Source organism: Saccostrea echinata, unplaced genomic scaffold (genome assembly GCF_033153115.1).
Source record: "Saccostrea echinata isolate AGI-Se365-2 ecotype Australia unplaced genomic scaffold, CSIRO_AGI_Sech_v1 ptg000015l, whole genome shotgun sequence".
Taxonomy (NCBI): Eukaryota; Metazoa; Mollusca; class Bivalvia; order Ostreida; family Ostreidae; genus Saccostrea; species Saccostrea echinata.
The window spans coordinates 625,110-645,915 of NW_026889764.1; the positions used below are offsets into that span (position 1 = coordinate 625,110).

General features: G+C 32.0%; 1 protein-coding gene and 1 long non-coding RNA gene across 2 annotated transcripts in view; both read left to right on the top strand.

The window, feature by feature from the left end:
* The window catches only part of LOC133187690 (uncharacterized), a 91,935-nt gene that overhangs the window by 40,991 nt on the left and 30,138 nt on the right, over nucleotides 1-20,806 (top strand). The window lies entirely within an intron of this gene.
* LOC133187689 (glycoprotein 3-alpha-L-fucosyltransferase A-like) lies at nucleotides 216-1,613 on the top strand. Its single transcript, XM_061323094.1, has 2 exons — nucleotides 216-262; nucleotides 482-1,613. The coding sequence occupies exon 2, from the start codon at nucleotides 483-485 to the stop codon at nucleotides 1,584-1,586; it is 1,104 nt and encodes a 367-aa protein (XP_061179078.1). The 5' UTR covers nucleotides 216-262; nucleotide 482; the 3' UTR covers nucleotides 1,587-1,613.

Here is a 20,806-nt window from a genome sequence, read left to right on the forward strand (position 1 = left end):
AAATCTTCCCTCCTGCTACATAGCCTAATTAAATTGTTTTCTCCAGCAACAAAATATAAATGTTGTTTCAAATACACTGTACATAAATTCCTACTGTATTAATATTTCACGCTCCATCTACCTTATACCCTATACCCTCATAACCATTGACGAAAAAATGCCATTTACCGACATACATGACGATACATTCCCGAGATTTACATACGTGCAATGTCCTTTACGATTGGGTTTTAATTCTTTTTTGATGTGAAATCTACATCAGGTATGATTGACATTTTTCAATTATATTTTAATTTAAAAATAGAAATCGTATTAAAATGAATTACAACATTCAGATCTCTGTTAGTATTAAGGGTTTTTTAGCAATATGGGTTTTCTTTTTCTTAACAAAGGTAATCAAAATAAGAAATAAAATCTTGCTTTCTTTCATCTTCAAATTTCAATTCATCATGTTTATCTAAGTAATACGAATCCCTTTCAGAATGAAGATTTTCCTTCTATCACAGAAGAATTTGAAGGCGATTGTAATTTGCGGCCTTATATTAAGTTTAGTAATTCTGTATTCAGAGCTAACCCCCGAAATGAACTTACACGGATTAGTGATCCAAACTGTGGACAGAGAATCACCACCTCTAAGGAAATATCGCACATACTGGGTTGATATGGAGCCTTACATTACCAACAATCTGAAGCTCTATAATAGCTCTAGATGCAGCGTCCCGAATTGCATCTTGGCGAATAATATTTCCAATGCAGATATTGTTGTGTTCAGCCACCGACACATTCCAAAAAGTACTTTAAATAAAAGAAAAGGTCAAATTTGGATTTTTTATTCCGCTGAAAGTCCATATCACACACATAGACCAAACAAAGAATGGATGGACCGTTTTGATTTGTCAATGTCTTATATGGACGATTCAGATATCCATGTGCCAATGTATGGAAAATTTCAAAAACGACAAAAAATTCTGAAGAGAAACTACAGTGGTATATTAATCAATAAAACAAAAGACGCAGTCTGGGTTTCAAGCCACTGTGTTACCCCTTCGAGGAGAGAAAACTTGGTAAAAGAACTTAGTAAATACTTAACAGTTGATACTTATGGCGGATGTGGTAATAAGAAATGTGGTCGTCAATATGATAGACTACCCAAGTGTCAATCCTTGTTTGAAACACATTACAAATTCTATTTTTCCTTCGAAAATTCAATCTGTAAACAGTATACAACGGAAAAATTACGTAATCTTTTCACCCACAGCGCTACACTAATTCCTGTCATAAATGGACCAAACGATGCATCTCGATATATCCCGAAAGGAACGTATATTAATAGTCAGGATTTCGCTAATGCTAGTTCACTAGCAAAAGAATTAAAAAGGATCGGTTCAAATGAAGCAGAGTATATTCGTTATTTGACGGAAAAAGACAAGTATACATGCCAAACAGTTGACAAAATAGTACCTAGTGCACAATGTACCTTATGTAAACATCTAGTGGATATAGGAAAGGGGAAAAAGACAAGAAAAAACAATTCATGGTTTAAAATTTTGGACCCGAAATTATTTTGTACAGTTCCAAAATACTAATTTTTTTTTCATAAAGTATTAAGAACATATACGCCATTCTTTTGTTCTGAGAATCCATTTAAGAACTAAGGAGTGAGAGAGGGAGAATAAGAGAGACAGGTTTGAGTTATACCCTTTGTATTGATATTCTAAATTCTTTTTACCTAATATTATATGCACGGATCTCTAAATTAACCATCTTTTCTTCGGTTATTTTCACTTTTAAAATCTGTATATCCTTACATTGATAAACACTTTTGCGCTGGCCAAACCAGAAAACCCTGCTTCTCACCTTCATATTAATTTTCCTAATTGATACTTTGAAACAAAATTCTAATACTCCAAAGAGGAAAGAATTCCCAATAAGCATGTGTAAAAGCAAAATAATTATTTTTTATAAAACTACAAAAATCTTGGATTGGAGAATTTCATATTTTGTTGAATATTTGGTACTTGGATATTCACCAAAATTCATATTTTGCATTAATGTGTCTTCCTGTTGCAGCATTCAACAGTACAAGAAAAAAAATAATTCTAACTTTACCCCCATGAAACTTGATTCGGTAGCTTGATTCTATTGATCTGTCTCTTTGTCATTCACTATTGAATTATTTTCTTGAAACTGTTTAATATAAGCTAAGTCAACTGCTCTAAGTAAATTTCTTGTTAAAAACAGTCGTGTTCCATTGAAGGTTCTCTTTCATCAAAGAATTTACGGAATAAGTCAAAACTTTGAACTTATACACAGTGATACACTTGCTTGGATGACAGTAAATAAAAGCAAGAACCCAAAGAAGCCATTATGTGTATTAAAATCCAATAATTACTCACATTACTTTGATCTAGCCCTATAAAGATAAGCATTTAGATATACACTTTGAAAAGTTATGTAAATGAACGATATTTTTAAAAAGTCATATTTGCAATCGAATGTCCAATAAAAAGCAATTCCCTCTCTGCAATGGAGTGTTCAATGATCACGGTCACTTTAACATAAAAATTCTTTTTGATACAAATAACCTCGAATCATTTTGACATTTTTTTCTCGTACATCTAAAACATGAAGGAAAATCTCAAAGCTCATAATCCTTCTGTTAACGCTCATGAAATTGTGCCTAGTGGTTTTCCATTTAAAATAATTTTAATTATCATTTAAACAATTATCTGAAAAGGGTGAATTCCAAAAAAATGACCAAATGCATATTTATCAACCCACACTAAAAATACAGGCAATGAAAATAGATTTCTATGTCTCAGCATATGTCTTTAGATAGTGTCTAAATACCTGCCAAATATCTCGTTGATATCTCAATTAACAAAAAAGTTATGCCCAAAAATGATGCTAAAATTGTCAGGAGTGCAACACTTTTTTGTGACATTTTGAAATTTCAATATTTTTTGGAGATCTGTGAAATAAAAAATAATGCTTCATGTTGAAAATAAAGACTTTCCTGATAATATTCAAAGTATTGAGCTTTAAATGTGGACTGTCATAACTTTTGTTTAATCAAGTTGTGGTCATGGCTGATGTTTAAAAAAATGTTATACCATGTCAGGAGTGCAACAGAAAAAATGTAGTGTTGCCAAAAAAACATCAATTGTAAAATTCTGATAGAAAATTAAGACAAAAAAGAATTTTCGAAGTGTAAAAAAATAACTGATATACATTTTAAAACTTAAAAATGTTATATAAATCACAAGCAGCATTAATGAGAGTCAAGTATATGTGCATACTCAAAAATGTCAGGAGTGCAACATTTGATGTTTTGCTCCCAAGCATGAAAAAACTATTATCATTATATGATTTTCTGATTTTTATTTTGGAAAATAAAGACACAAAGAACATTTTTACCAAATAGATTTATCAATTACAGGATCTGTCTGTGCTTCAGATCCATATTTCTATGGTCAGGAGTGCAACACATTTTTTTAAACATTCAAGTTGTGTGACGAAAAGATTTCTATTCATGCTTAGAAGTATTCATTAATTAATAATGATCTTTTTGTATAATTTAATGCTAAATCATTGACAGTTTTATTATTAAAATCCTTCCTTTTACAATTTTATCAATTCAGATGTGTTTTTATCTTTTTTGTGATTTTTTTAATGAATGTTAAAAATAAACACACTTAAACATTGTAATAAAATTCAAGTAATTCCTCCTCAACTTCACTGAAAAAACAGAACAAGTTCTTGTGTAATTTTCGCTTCACAATTCTACTTTAAAGGCCCCAATGCTTTTGGTCAGGAGTGCAACAAATATGTTAGAATTATAAATCATCCAATAAGAATAAAAATAAAGAAAAAATGATGGGTAGAATTTTTCTGGTGGGTTACTGTGTTTGTCTTCTAAGGGAAAATATGCTTTAAAATATATTTTATCCTCTAAATATACACTTAAGCTAGTTTTTTGGCATAAAATGGGGTATAATTCCAGATAAAATGCGAATTTTAAATACTTTCATCTGTTTTAATTATGAAGTATTGAACTATAAACATTGCACAGTTTCATTACCACTTGATGTTTCCAACACTTTATGAATTTTCGTGTTCTCTGGTTTTAATTTTAAACTTTACTACAGTCAGGAGTGCAACAAAACTGCTTCATAATTACCAATGCTTTTTAACTATCTTACTAAAACATAAGTTGAAAAAAAATGCTTGATACTATTTGATGTTCAAAACACTATGTCTATCAACAAATTACAGAAATATTACAGTCAATTTGGGGAATAGTTTTCATCATTTCACATATATTTTAAATACAATTTATGTATATTACACTTTGCAAATAATCATGTTTTAAGGTCTTCAAAATATGAAAAACCTGCTGTAATCGATGAAAAATATCAACACAACAAATTGATTTACAAAGTAAGAATGGGTTATTGTGTGTTATAATTTTTAAAACAATGTTAAATAAAATACATATCAGATGTCAGGAGTGCAACACAATAATGTAACATAGGGTCACTTCAAAATCTAGTATTTTTTGTAAGAGACTCGTATATAACAATTCTTTCTTGGCTTAGATTTAAAGAACTGACTTGAACGGACAAAAAAGTGAATTTTGGGGAATTTTATTGCTTCATATTTTTTTCATATTAAAACTTTTCAAACCAGAATTGAAAAAATAATGTAAAATAACAATCAAAAAGCCAATTTTTTGCCACATGTACAAGAGAAGATACTCATTCAAGGTCTAGATTTAATCATTTATACCCCTTTTACCATTTTGAAGCATAAAAAACTATAATTTCTTGTGACTATATATTTTAGAAAGTCTTTTAAGGTGTAATGATATTTTCTTTTTTCAAAAGAAATTTTACTAATAAAAATTCTGAAACTTTTTAATCCAATTCTCTATTCTATTGCCACTTCAGGATTTTGAACTAGAATGCATTTGCAATATGATGATATCAGTGAAAAATATGTTATAAGTAGTTGAATTTTGCCAAAAAAAATCAGTTTGGTGGTCATTTTTTTTTAATTCACCCAAAAGACCTTTTAATAATATACTTTCAACGTTAAAAGTACTGTTCTTTTTGTTTTGGTCTGGTGATTATAACTATAAACTATAAACTGTAGTGAAACACCAGCTTAATTTACGTAATTAACATACCCACTTCTATTAAGATTTCATCAATGCATTAGCTCATTATTAAAAATGTATAAAAAGGCAGATGTTCTACTAATCCCCTATTTTTACCCCTCACAAAAATATCAATTGTTGCAAAGGAAAATTCTTCGACGTACACTGTTCAGTACTACAACATATTCTAAAAGTGTTGTGAATATGATTTGGATTTCAAACAACTCCAAACATTTGCTTTTAGTAAAATCAAAATCACCAAAATTTTCAAAAGTCAGTAACATTAAAACGTACTACTTTTCTACACCTTTACATCTATTTATTGCGATAAATTAAGAACTAGGCTTTTGATATTATAAAGAACTGTTTCTTCAATGATTGGTTATCAACAAAATTACTTTGTTAAAAGTCACTTTGGTTTCAGACACAAGTACTCAGAAGTTGATATTTTAAAGTTGATATTTTAATAGGATGCTGGAGTTCCTCATCGACAAGATCGGAGACCAGGTCTTCAAACAAAACTTTGGAATTCCGATGGGCACTAATTGTCCTCCTTTATTAGCTGATCGGTTTTTATATTCTTATGAAGCAGATTATTTTCGAAAACATCTACATGAGAAGAAGAAAACACTTGCTGTGGCCCAGACATTCAGATATATTGACGGTTGATCTTATAGCAATAGTTACTTCCATTCATGTGTCAAAGCGATATATTTTAGTGAACTCAAAATAAAGGGTATCCAATGTGTCTGCACATCTGTTTCGTATTTGAATGTGTTACTGACTACATATGATAAGGGCCAGCTAACAACTAAATTGTATAACTTCATCCTTTCCATCGTCAACTTTATTTATGTTGTAATATTCCTTTATCATTTGCATGAAATGTATGGAGATAACGAACAGTATTCAAGCTCAGAAGTCCATTAAACAATACAAAATACGTGCAATGCAAACACGGACCTCCAAAACATCAGAAGTGGGATCAGGTGTCATGGAGGAGTGAGCATCCCCTGCCGACTGGTCACACCCGCCGTGTGCTCCTTGTCATGATCGGGAAATAACGGAAAATCCATCGACAATTCAGTGTGTAAATAATGGCCTAACAATTAGTATGAAAAACGTCAGTCAGCATTTGATTATTTGACATAAGAATGGAAATAACCATTGTTAATTGACAATACGTCGTCGATATATCTAAATGTCGAGTTGAACGCCACAGCAAGTATTTTCTTCTTTTCACGTATAAAATTTTGGACAAAATCTGCTTCATATGAAAACAAAAAAGTCTACTAATAACGGGGCATTGGTACCCATGGGAATTCCAATAGATTGTTGGAAGACCTGGTCTCCAAAAACCTCATAGATATTGTCAATCAGAAACTGAAGCATCTTTTTTAATGTCAACTTCAGAGTACTTGTGTGTACAATCAGAATGTTTTTTAACAAAATAATTTTGCAAATGACCAATGACAAGGTAAGTTAATCTATGAGTTCCATTTTTATTGAAAAAGCAGCTGTCAATGATATCAAAAGCCTGAATTTTAATTTATCGTGGGGAATGTTTGTGGATAAAGTTGAAACGTCATAAGTTTTTAAGCTGTTGATTTTGGTAAAATCTTGTGATTTCAAATTTTCCAGAAGTTCCTTGGAATTTCTAAGTATCCACATCTGATTTACACCTCTTCTCGAATATATTGTTGCACAGTACTCTTGAAGTTTCGCCTTCACTACTGTTAATATCTTAGTGAGGAGTAAAGAAAGAGGCTTGGTTGAACATTTACTGGAACCCGCTATGTATCTTTGTTTGCAATTATTTTTATGAAGTTTCGGAATCCAATATAGAATTGATAATTCAAATTCATTTTGGTTGTTTGGAATATTAAAAATATTCGAAACTGACATATGATTTCGAAGAATTTCTTTCTTAGAAAGAGAACTATGAGTATAAGTTGGATTACCACTTGTAGAATTAAATCCAAGTTCCTCTAAAATACATTTAATATAATGAGCCTTAAAAACAAAGACAATGTTGTTACCTGCTTTGTCAGCAGGGACCAGTACGTACTGATCATATAATCTATCTAATTCTTTTTTTCACTTCTGGATTATTGAATACAGAAGGATAGATGGTTCTAATATTGCCCCTCAATCTTTTAATTTTCGATTTTAAGATACATCTGATACATTTAATCCATTCTGACAAAGTGTCTAGGTCTTCTTTTTCATGTCTGGCCCATCGCTTGGCGTAATCCTCTACAGAATCCATAATATTTATGAAATTCCGACGCCAGTTGAAGGATTGGAGTTCCCTATATTTAGGACCTTTTAAAATTAGTGATCTAAGGTCCTCATTATTAACTATATTTACGTCACCAGTAATAACGTGTCCAGCAGGACTATAGCTATAGGGTGAAGAAGAACATGAACACGATAGAGGATTATGTATATGGTGTTTACCTCTCCCAGCGTATTCAATACTCAAGAGCATGCTCTAAGTACGATCACTTTTTAAACTGGGGCAGACTAATGACAGATAAGTTGATGTTAAAGGGATTTCAACAACCTCATTGAAAGTCAGCAATTTGTAAATTCTATGCTTGTTATGATGATCTTGTTAGCAAAAACAACATATATTATGTCTATTTTTGGCTGACGTGTTTCATACTTATTGATGGGTCTTTGTTTTTATAAAAAAAAAAATCTAAATAAATTTACTAAAATACTTAATTTGACTACGAAATATTCCGTGTACTGATCAATACATAGGGCTCACGGCGGGTGTGACTGGTCGACAGGTTATGCTAACTCCTCCTACACATCTGAACTCTATTCTGGAATTTCCAGGGTCCGTGTTTTTTACACTGTTCACGGATTCGTATTGTTTGTAATTTTTTTTAGACCGATCACTGTTTGTTATCTTCACCATTTTCATATGACATGTTTTAAGAATACTTTGTAGCAAATTTAGAATTTAAGAGAAATATACGTTTATTTAAATTGCATAAATTGCCATTTATATACAAGAATATGGCATAGATTAACACTGATTTTTATTCATTGATATATCATTTGCAAGTATCAGTTATGGAAAGTCAGATAAACAAATCGGTTAATAATAGCAGGTCAGTAATTACTTCGGAGAGGATGTAGACATCGACAACAGAAACTTATCAGCAAAATAAAAACTAAGGCGTTATTAAACTTATTTTAAAATGTATAAAAGTTACATATAACGCTCTTTGAAACATCGAGTTATATCTAAATACAAGTATATCATTCTTAATATTTTATACTTTCATGTTAATTAGTTGAATCTGATACGTCGAGAAGCATTTGTTAAAAAACACTATTACCCGCTGAATAATGAAGCCACGCCCTCCAGCGTAGCAACGGTCAACATTGCTTGACGACGGGTAATATTCCAAAAAATATTGACTGACTATATACTGTTATATATATTTGTATAAAACATTCAGTAAAATATCATAAATATTGCATGTAGTTGAGTGTAACATTGAAAATTTTCACTCCTTGAAAACCATTATCAACCTAGGCTTTGTTTTCTTGGGTGAAAATGTTCAATGTTACACTCAACTACATGCAATATTTATATAATATCATTACCTTGTCAAATTAGTATGAAAAAAATGGATTTTTTATTCAGGAAATGCCAGCCAGGTCAAAGTTACGATGTAATATTAATTTTAAGCAGTCTGCCTCGGCTTATAAATTAAATGTAGTCAGGATATACTCTTGTGTATGCAATCAATTAGGGGCAATAGATTGATTGATTGATTGATTGAATGTTGTTTTACGTCCCATTCGAGAATTTTTCACTCATATAGAGACGTCACCATATACCGGTGAAGGGCTCCAAATTTTGACCTTTACTCGACACTCAGGGACCTTGAGCAGTGAGGGATCTTTATCGTGCCAACGATTGCCGTGACACGAGGCCTTGGTTTTAAAGGTCTCATCCGAGGGACCTGCATCTTTCACTTCAAAATGCAGAGCGCATGGCGAAGGAACAGTTGCTACCTATTTTTTTAATCGACTTACTTCAGTCGTGGCCGAGATTCGAACTCACGACCTTCCTATCACAAAGCGAGCTTCCGTGAACGATGGGGGCCATAGAAAACAGCATTTGTAGATGATAATGGTATATTTTGCATCAATATTGAATGTTAAATAGAAAAGTTGATGATATCTCCTTTGTCATAAAGTTCTGTTTTTAATTTGCCACCAATGTCTGTTTTCAGTCATGTATCCAAATCAGAGAACTAATTTTTCCATAGTATCTGGAATCTTTTATTCCAGGGTAAGTGCTATAAATATATAAATGAAAATGCCTATTGTTATTTGATTGAACATTGACAATATATACCTTCGATGAATTGAAGGCCAAAACAATAGAAATAATGTGTTCATGTAGGATATTTTTAAAAGAATTATACATTATAAGACTATGAAAACAGGTTAGCTAGCAAAGGGCACATTTATGGATAATTCTGAGGAGCAGGATGGTACCCAACCATAGTTAACATGTTTTAAGATTTTTTTTCCAAATCGCATCGTCACAAACTTGCTACCTGTACTTAATTACCAACCATATTGCTTAGTTAATGTGTCTTATTAAATGTTAACAGTTCTTCTGCTACACGTATTAGCATGTTTTATATTAGATGTTTACTCCGACAACATTTTCTTATTATTTCAATAAAGGTAACAGTTCCATCAAGAGTAAAATCACTAAATTCAGGTCAAACGTTTTAAATTTAAATCGAATGATCTGTTTAATAATTTTAAAATAATTCTATACCAGTTTTTCGCAGACTTAAAAGAACATATTTGTAATGTACACTAAATGAAGATGTTGTCCCCACCAGTTACGTTGATCTTTTAAATAAGAGACAAAACGCACAATTGCACCGACTCTTTATTGATCATAATAAATTGATTTAACTAACATTGAATTAAAATGATTTTAAAAAGCAGAAAGTTAACTCACATCGCAAAATTCCGATCACTCATGATAGCCATTCTGCTGGTCGCTTATTTTGCAATAACTATTCAAAATATTTCTTCTTTATACATGTAACAATAAAAGAATACAAAAATGTGTCTTAGGCCTTGTATGTCAATCTTTTATATGCAAAAGGCACGCTAATGTTCAAATACTAATGTAATTTTAAACAATAAAATGCATTATTTGTAGTTGCAGAAAAAGATAACCCGCATTATTGGGTTAAAACTTTTTTTTTTTGATGATTGCAACGTTATCCCTGCATAAAAATAAACAAAGACATTTTATTTACGAGTATATCTCGTATATCTGTATAAATTATTCGTATAAAGTGGATGAAAGCAAGTTAAATATAATTTTATTTTTCCGTACATTACAATACTAGAATAGCCTAATGCTTCAGCTTCACGTGCGAACAATTTCTAAAACGAGACAAGCTATTGATGAACAAGTTCATGAAACAGGGATATGACTAGTCTCATTTAAAGTCATCATTTCCCAAGTTCTATGGTTGATACAATGACCCTGTCAGAAAATACAATCTGTCATTAAGTCGAATTCTGACTGACGTTTTTCATATTAACTGTTAGGCCATTATATCAACACTGAATTGTCGACGGATATTTTTGTTTGCTCGATCATGACAATGAGCACACGGTGGGTAAGACCGGTTGACAGGGGATGCTTACTCCTCCATGACACCTGATCCCATCTCTGATGTTTTAACATGTTCTATAATCAACTCTGTTGGCCTAACTGTAATTGTCTCTCCATCTGTCTGATAAGTCAAGCTACCCCAAAAGGTAGCAAAAGGTGACATTTTAGATCAAACGTACCTAGAGTGAAAAAATAATGAATTAAGTTTTAAAAGGGAAACTTTTTATTACGCTTGATTTATTATCTTTGTTTCTTCAAGCAAAAAAAAGAAGAAAAAGCTGCTCAAACATCATTATTTTTTCTCTTTTTTTCTCGGGGGTCTCCTTTTTTGGGCTTCCCTCCAGATTATCGTTAGGGCATTCTCTTGACTTAATTTATACTTTTATAAAGACAAATTTATATGCTAAATAAACAAATATGTACTCAGGTTGGCATTCCACGTATGAACTTTAGTATGTAAAATGTCAGATTTTTTCCCTACATTCTGATATTTTCTGTTTAAAATGTGCATTTTTTATCCTGATAACGAGATTTTTATTCAACAGTAGAATGGTTTATTCTTCAGCACCATGATTGTAACAGAAAATGTATCAATTATTTTTACACGAAGTATTTCAAACTAAAATATGTATCACGGTTTCAGTATTTTTTTTTACACAGATCCCATCATGTTCATCAGTTGCAGTTTTCTTCATTTATATATATTCTGTTATTACCATTAAGGTCTTTCGTCTTCAGCGGAAGACCTTCTTGTTATTCTTAGGTTTCTTTTCCACAGTTTTTATTATTTTTTCTCACCTATTTTGTGCACTCGAGTTCTCGGAAACGGCTTGCTCGATTCTAACGAAACTTTCAGGTCTGATAGAACATAAAAAAATCTAGACATTAATTTTTTGTTTTGATGACGTCAATTCCGGTTCCGATATTTCTGCATTTTTATGAGTTTTTGGGGATTTTTGTGTGCAAGTTTTCTCAAAAACGGCTTAAGATAGAAACTTGAGATTTTCAGCGATGATAAAACAATATATGTAAATGTGACAAACGTATTTCATTCTCACCGGAATTGCTGGACGCCGACGTTCGCTTTGGCCCGAATAAAGGCATATCGAGAATTTCAAAATTTCTAATACTTTTTCTACAATATCTCTTTACCTGTAAATATTTTGTTTAAACATGTAGAACAAAAGTAGTGCAGAATTCTAAGGTCTTTCACACGATATCATGGAAATAGGGCTGGCCCCTAAAATATGAGGTCTTGAGGGACCGACTTTTTTTTCTTAATAACTAAAAACGTATTGAGAATTTGTAACAAATCAAAGAAGCAAAGTTGTTTAAAATGACAGTAACAGCTAGTGACACCGTCAAAAGACATCAAATGACGTCACTTCCGGCCAAATAGGAAGTAGTCAAAATTTCTTATTTTTAAAGATATTGGCAAGGAATAGAATAATGAATCTCACAGAGGAAGTCCGACTGTATTTCCTATCAAGTACTGTAATTTTCAACAACTTCCGGTTAAACGGGAAGTAGCAAGAAACGACTTATTTTTGATATATTTACATAAAATTAAATGAGTAACATCACCCAAGACTTCCAATCTCATTTTTGTCCATAAGTGTCACTTCCGTTCAAACCGGAAGTAGTCATAAATTGCTTAAAATCACGCATATCAGTGTAGATTTATATCATTAAAATATACGAAAGACAGATCGACATTATTTTTTGTCGTATCCTTCTTTATAATGAATGGCTTACCTTCCTTTACCGATCTTACAGGCAGTGATACTGAAAATCGGACGGAAGACCTAATTGTTGCTTTGCAACGAGCTTTGTTCTAGTTATTATCAATATTATTATTTTTCCACAAACTTTTGCGCAGGCCATTTCTCAAAAACTATTCAGGTGTTTTAAGTGCAACTTTCAGAAATTATGCGTCATCAAATGGACTTTGTTCATCACAAGGAGAATTAGGAAAACTCGCTTCCGGTTCCAAGTTATTGACATTTTTCTGGTTTTAAAATGACATTTTGTCCTTTTTTTTCAATTAGATAGCATAGAACACGACTTCTACATTAGCGGAATAGCCTTTTCGTGCGTCTTTAGTACTTCCGGTCGCTACCGGAAGCGAAATTAAAAAATTGAATTTTTCAACTTTTTTGTTTTTCAATATTTTTTATAATATTTAGAGGGTTAATGCATACTCTCTGAAAAATGCCTAATATATAATTTGTTTGAAAATTGATAAATCCATACTCTAGATATTCGCATTTCTAAATTTGAAGCGGTGATCCAAATGGCGGCTGTCTTCATAAACTCCAAAGAGCAGATCGGAGTTTACAGAGACAGTCGAGCTTGCCAAAGAAAAGGCGCTAAGATTTACTTATGATATTTGGCGCAAAATAATGTATCGTGCCCCGCCTTTCAAAGTAGACAAAAGGACTGATGCAATAGTATAGAAGTGCAGAAATGGATTACACGGACATGTCTGTCTGGGATTGAATAGAATTATAAAAAATGCATAAAGAAGAAAAGAAGTAAAAACATCAATAGTTTTAGATATTCGCATTTCTAGATTTGAAGCGGTGGTCCAAAATGGCGGCTATCTTCGTAAACCCCAACGAGCAGGTTGGAGTTAAAGGAGACAGTCGAGCTTGCCAAAGAGTTTTTAGGAATAATGCACATCTATAGGAACTTGATACATCTGGGAGGAAATTTGAAAATTCGCTTCCGGTGCCAAGTTATGGACAATTTCCTGATTTTAAAATGAAAATTTGCCTGTAAAGGATCTAAAGAACGCCTAATGATAAGAACTGGAGACTTGCTGAAGAGTATAATACATGATTTAAAAATAAACAGAATTACCTTTTCGTGCATTGTCAGTACTTCTGGTCGCTACCGGAAGAGAATTAATAAAGTTGAATTTTTCAACCTTTTTTATTTTTTTTATTTTTTTTTATTTATTTCTCTATTTTTTTTTTTTTTCTTTTTTTTTTTTTTTTTTTTTGATAATATTAGGATGGTTATTCGGTCGGATTACTTCTCGTTGCTAGCAACGAGTTTCTAGTTCTTATTACCATTGGTCTTACTAAATTGAAAGATGTAGCAGACTCCAACTTAAGGCAAAATTATATATATCATCTACTGTATATTACATTGGAAAAGTACGGAAGCCCGTTTAGGACTATCAAAAATATTTTTGAATTCGATATAACGAATCGACGAATTCGTTATAACGAATTTAATTCATTAAAACAATTTAGAAAATAGAAAACACTACCCAGACTATTACAGAGCTCTCGACATTTAACGCACCATGCTGAGCGACACAGCAGTCACTAATACGCCTACTTTTCTGTTTCCATACTCGATACCCTTAATCGACTTACAATTTTTGACTCATTAGTAAAGAGTAAAGGTCTCAGTGAACTGAATTTCCATTTTGCATAATCACTTGCAAACTCAAGTCTTCTCACTCTGTTATCTGCAGTTGAAACAGTCAGTTTCTTTCATGAAGCATATTCCTGCAAGCTTAATTTGAACTCTTCACCTGATGTGTGTCACGAAGTCTCTGTTTCAGCAACGACTAGGTAGAATAAGTTTTGGTCTGCTTGCAATTCTAGTTTACGATCTAGCTGGGCTGTATAGTCTCTCATTCTGAAGCATTTCATACACAGATACTGGTACATGAAATCTTTGCCACAACCGACTAATGACGCTTTTCGATCTGTATACAAACCTTCCCCCTGGTTGTAGCATCCTGGGTTCCTGCACATCGAGTATGAATCTCTGCTGGTGGGGAATCTGTCCCCGAGGATATTTGTCGCTCGGTTTGTATTCCACTAAAAATATTATAAAACATGAAGGATTTTATACTGAGTGACCATGGTGTTAATCAGTAATGTCTGTAAGGGGAACAGGTTCTGACAGAACGGTTTGTGCCCCTCCGTATTCAGGTGATGAAGGTATATTGCTACATAAGTAAGGATTCTCCTTAGGGACATTAACAATGTATTATATACACAGTCAGCTGATAACCAGTTTTGGTATAAAACAAACCAAACCTTTACGAAAATAAAAGATTAAAAGGTTTCAATCAGAGATATTTTTGACTATTTCTGTTTGGACCCCATGTGTTCCATTTCCAAACGTTTTACTACAATGTGTAAAACTAGCGGTATTTTACTACTAGCAATTTTTTTAAAAGAACTTTACTGTCCATGTACAAAGTATTTTTACTGAGACTGGGACAATTTGATTCAGTAAACTTCAAACATTGTCTATTGAATTCAATGTATACTCCATGCAGACTGATTTATACTCATAAACAAAGGCTTCACTGAACAAGAGAATATCCGGGCATAGGTTTGAAATAAATATTAGGGTCCATCAACATCTTTAAAAACATTTCAATTTGCCTGACCATTCTATCTTTTCAATGAGGGTTAGATTTTTGGAAAAATATACAATCCGACTAATAGCCCCTATTCAAGTACTCAACAAGAAGAATACTGGTCAGGAAACTGTTTCTTTGTTTTAAGGATCATTATTACAACTGAATATTAGAAGAACTCGTTTATATTTCTACATTATGAAATCCAACTGATGCTCACATTACAGTTCACTTTCTAAAGATTAAATTCTTCCAATTCTTCAAATTCACATTTCAATCTTCAATATTCAAGTCACCAAAGCTCAAATCGATCTACACTGAACATATTTGAGACGTGGTGTAAATCAAATGTGGATTCTCAAAAACTTCAAAGAAGATATTCCATTGTCCACTTTCCTAATTTATGTAGTAATACTTCCACTATCACCTGCATGTGGTAATTACGTCTCCCAACTTATTTGTTGCTTTAGAGCATGCTCTGAATACGATCAATTTTATACGGAGACAGGTTACTGACAAATAAGTTTATGTGACAGTTATTTCAAGATTCTCCTGTAAAATGTTTTTCCTAAATTCTATGATCGTAATAAAGACCTTGTTAGTAAGTTCAACCTATTACTGAGTCTTGACAAAAGATTATTCTTTCTGAGATACTTGCTTGCTTACATCATACATTGCTCTCTGTATTTGTTCAGAAAATCGTATCTTGGCTTTAAAAAAGCTTGAAAATTGAATTGCTTCAAAAGTAATATCACCAGTATTATATATGCATAATATCTTTCAAATTTTTAAAAAGTAATATCATTAAGACGTCGGTAAACACTTCATCAAGGGGTGATAGACGTTTTTTAGCGTTGTTTGATATTTCATATTAGTACAATATTTATCTAAATTTAATTTTTATGCAACAGTATAAATAGATATTGTATTATTATATTGAATATTAAAATTTTATTGATTTCTTTTTATTGAATGTATATTTCGGTTGAGACATTATTTTTGGCACAATAATAAAACAGAACATAAAGACAATTAACTTTGCTTGACAGACTGGCAGAAGATTTTTTTTTTAGTAGGACGGTAATTTAGCAGATCGATTAAAGTATAATATACCAGTAATGTACAGATGTGTGCCAAAAGTGAAGATAATTTAATTTTTCTCTATATATTTCATTGAAAACAACATTTTGTAAAATCACTGGCATGACAACATTTCTTGACAGATTTTACCACAAATTTCTTGATAATCCAAGAAATTGTTTTATTTGATAAAAACAACAGTTTTTATCTGATCAGCATCTATATTTAAAAAAATATTGCAACTTAAGTGAGACATGAAAATTTAAGTCATTTACGCACAATGGATTATATAGTCAACATTGATCTTGAATTTTAGAACTGATGTAGATGATGAAATGAAATGATAAAATGAAATGATGTATCTTTTTCTAAAAACTAAATATTTAATGATCTTTTACAAAAAGATAGCTACACATTTTCTGGTTTAAGTACTGAAATAAATAATGAAATTGGACAAAAATTAACCATTTGCCAGCGATTTAACTATACCTGGTTTTCAGTAAAATATATAGAGAAAAAATAAAATTATCTTCACTTTTGGCACAGATCTGTACCTGAATATTGTGTTATTCGACTTTTTTTCCTTCTTGTACAAAAAAAAAAATTAAATTCTTTAAATTATACACTTTTAAAATTGGACGCCATGGTCTGTTCATAGTTAGTTCCTACTAGAAGTATTAGATGAAGCATTGTCCCCTTGAATAAAAATTTCCATCCTTTATTTAACAGTTGACATTCACAAAAAGCATGAAATTGCAATCTAGATGTCTAGCCAGTAAACATGTTCTAAATTATATCATTTTGACTTAAGAGTGAAAATTGGATATTCAAAATCTTAAAAATGTCCTTTCAACTCTTACTTAAACCAGACTTAAACCGTAGATACTTTCCACTGCGCTTTACAAGAATGTTTCTATTCAATCATCACTAATTTAAAAGTCATCAATTGCATTACATAATAATTATTCTGATTTATTTTTTTACCCTTTCTATACCCAACTTAACTTATCACCATTGATATGAAAGTCACTCAATATAAAACAAATTCACACACAGCCAAAATAAGAATCAATAAAAAAAAATTACAAAACTAATTTCATCTGTTCAAATGATATTTAACTCTCTATACTACTCTGTATAATGTTATGGAGACAAAATTGATTTGATAATTCAACATTTATAGATCTGGATGGGGTTTTGCGTTTAGGAGATCAATAAAATAGATTCAAACCTCTAGTTGTTTCTTTTTAGAAATTGACCGCTGTGGCTAGTAATTATTTGCTCATGTATATTCCTGAAAGAATCACTAGACTGGGAGAAATAAATATTTATTTGGACAAGTTCGTTTGGACGAATTAGATAATCGTTTGGACGAAATAGATATTCAGTCGTGCGAATTTGATATCCATTCAGACAAATTAGTTCTTCGTTTAGAAGAATTCAAGATTTGTTCAAACTGTTCTTGTGTATTCGCAAAGAATATTTCATCTTGACAGATTTACTCCCTTAGAATCATTACAGCTCTGACAGACTTAAGCCAATTCGACCCAATTATCTTTTTTTATTTACTCATCAGACCAAATTATTAATAGAAGGTTTTAGGTCCTCAATTTTGAATGTCCGCTATTTTGGAGATCCTACGTTGCCCATGTTGGTCCAAAGTTCATTTAGTAACATAAATGTAATAAAGTTTTCCTTTGCAAACGTAGCTAAAGCAAGTGCTCGAGAAGCACAGTCTCGAAAAGGAAAAAAGGCTATCTCAAAACCATCACACACATACCTTTGTCTTACAGTGTGCATAGCATCACTGTCTACATGTACCACTGCACTATATGAAGATGTTAAAAAGAATCTAATTATAAAAAAGGCATAATTTGACCTTGTCCATGACAATGACCCTGTCAGCAAATACAGTTCATCATTGAGTCAAATGCTGACTGACGTTTGTCATACTAATTGTCAGGCCAATATTTACACACTGAATTGTCGACGGATTTTTCCGTTATTTCCCGATCATGACAGGGAGCACACGGCGGGTGTGACCGGTTGGCAGGGGATGGTCACTCCTCCATGACACCTGATCCCACCTCTGATCTTTAGAGGTCCGTGTTTGCTCTGCTCCTATTTTGTATTGTTTAATGGACTTTTGAGCTTGAATACTGTTCGTTATCTCCGTACATTTCATTGCAAAATTATTTATTTAATTATTCATTTATTGTTTCGTTCGTTCCTCATATACCACAAGCACTTGAATTTGTAATTTATATAATATGGTCTGTTGTAGTGATAGCAAGAGGAAAAATAAAAATTGCTGCTTAATCCAACTCCAGTAAAGTATTATCTATATCTGCATAAGTCTTTGAATATTATGAAAGTACCTTTGTATATATACTACTTAAAACATCCTTATACATGTAAATGAATACTTTTTGCAAATAGTGATTTCTGAAAGGCTTGCAACAGAGTTGTTGCTTGCACCTTTAATTTTGCATCACTTATGAGATGACGTTTGTTAATTATGATAGACATTTACCTCATCAGAAGTGAATGTGAATTGAACTAAAAGCCTACATTCGATTTTGGTAATCTATTCAGAAATAGAGATAAAGTGGATATCAAGTTTTGGCGGATGTCACAGGGAGGATAAATAAATAAGCAATTGTTTATCGAAACGAATCATTAATTTATTTAAAATGTTTATTTTTCTAAAACATTCAGTGAAATGCAAAAATATACGGTTAAAAAATGTAAAAAGAAATCAGTTAACATCAATTTTCTCTTATAATAATAAATATTTAATCCATTTTCTGAAGTGGCTGGAAAATCCCAAGAAAAGTGAAATAAAATTTACACGTCCATGATAGACGTTTTCCCTCGGAATATGACGCGGATGAATGAAATATATTAATTTTGCTCTTCTATAACGTTTCCATACAATTACTTTGGTATTCCGAACATTAAATTGTAGCCGGATTTCTAACGGAATGATATACATAAATACCAGCCGGTTTCAATGTACTACTTTTTAGTTTCTTTTACTATAAGCTCAACAGCATGTCTATAACTTCATCTTATTTGGAAAGCTTTAGATACCACGGTAAGGCGAGCATTTTTTGGAGAGAGAGATAATGGCCTAGCTTTCAGATATTCCGTCAAAGCATCTGTTTAAAGGGACGATATAACTGGCAAGCAAAATAACTGACAAGCAAAAAATAATTAATATCTATAGTAACTAGTTGCTATCATAAAACAATAAAACCAACACGTAAGTGATTGACTCTAGTGTGTGAAATATATGGAGATAACGAACAGTATTCAAGCTTAAAAGTCCATCAAACAATTCAAATTTTGGAGCAGAGCAAACACGGACAACTTAAACATCAGAGGTGGGATCAGGTGCCATGGAGGAGTGAGCATCCCCTGCACACTGGTCACACCCGCCGTGTGCTCCTTGTCATGATCGGGAAATAAGGGAAAAATAAATCCGTCGACAATAAAGGGCTAACAATTAGTATGAAAAACGTCAGGCAGCATTTGACTTAATGATAAATTGTATTTGCTGACAAGGTCATTGTATCGACCATAGTACTTACGAAATGACGATTTTAAACGAGACTGCTGAAATTCTTGTTTCATCAAGTTGTTTGTCAATAAATTGTTCATACGTAGAGCATGCTATTGCGTATCGAATCAACTAAGAGATATAAACTCCGTTTGCAGGTGATGAAGGTATATTGCTGCATAAGTAAGGGAAGTTGAGGTTTGAAAAGTTAAAGTCATCATGTTTATCATAAAACATGGTTGTTAGATTATCATGAACGTCTTTTTCGTGTAAAATATCCAAATATGAAACAGAAAAAGGGAAAGCTCTGTCATTCAGTGCCCTTTCCAAACCTTTCAATGACCTTTCAATTGACTGAATGGTGCAGGTTCATCTTTTGTCCCCAAGGTAAAAATCGAAATTTCGTAACCTAAATTCACTTTTACAATACACTCCTAGATTTATTCCAAAATATGATTGGGCTACTGTGAAAAATATAAGAGGAGTAAGAGGAGTTCAGAGAATCAGATTTTAGATTTTAAAAAAAATGACCCCCATTTGGCTTCTTGGTGAAAATCAAAGTCCTTAAAACGTATTGCATATCTACAGGACAACAACAATCACCATCCAAAAGATGATTTGGCTACTGCAAAAATATACAAATGGGCTACTTTGAAAAGTGTAATAGGGAACTCAATGAACCAGGTGTTTAGGAAAAACAACTTTTTTTTAAACCACCCACTCACCCCAAGATGAAAATCTAAATTCCCAAACCTTATGCACATCTTCAAGACACACTCAATCATATGCAAAAATATGAATGGACTACCGCTAAAAATGTAAGAAGCATGTAGAGAATCAGGTTTTTGTAGAAAAACACAGGGTTTTTAACCCACCCGAATATGCATATATTAAGTATTCTCAACAGTTTTTATAGTAATTCTTTTTATTTAA

Bases quoted from the DNA above. Each gene is read 5' to 3' on its own strand.
- LOC133187689 (XM_061323094.1), top strand. From the start codon at position 483: ATGAAGATTTTCCTTCTATCACAGAAGAATTTGAAGGCGATTGTAATT.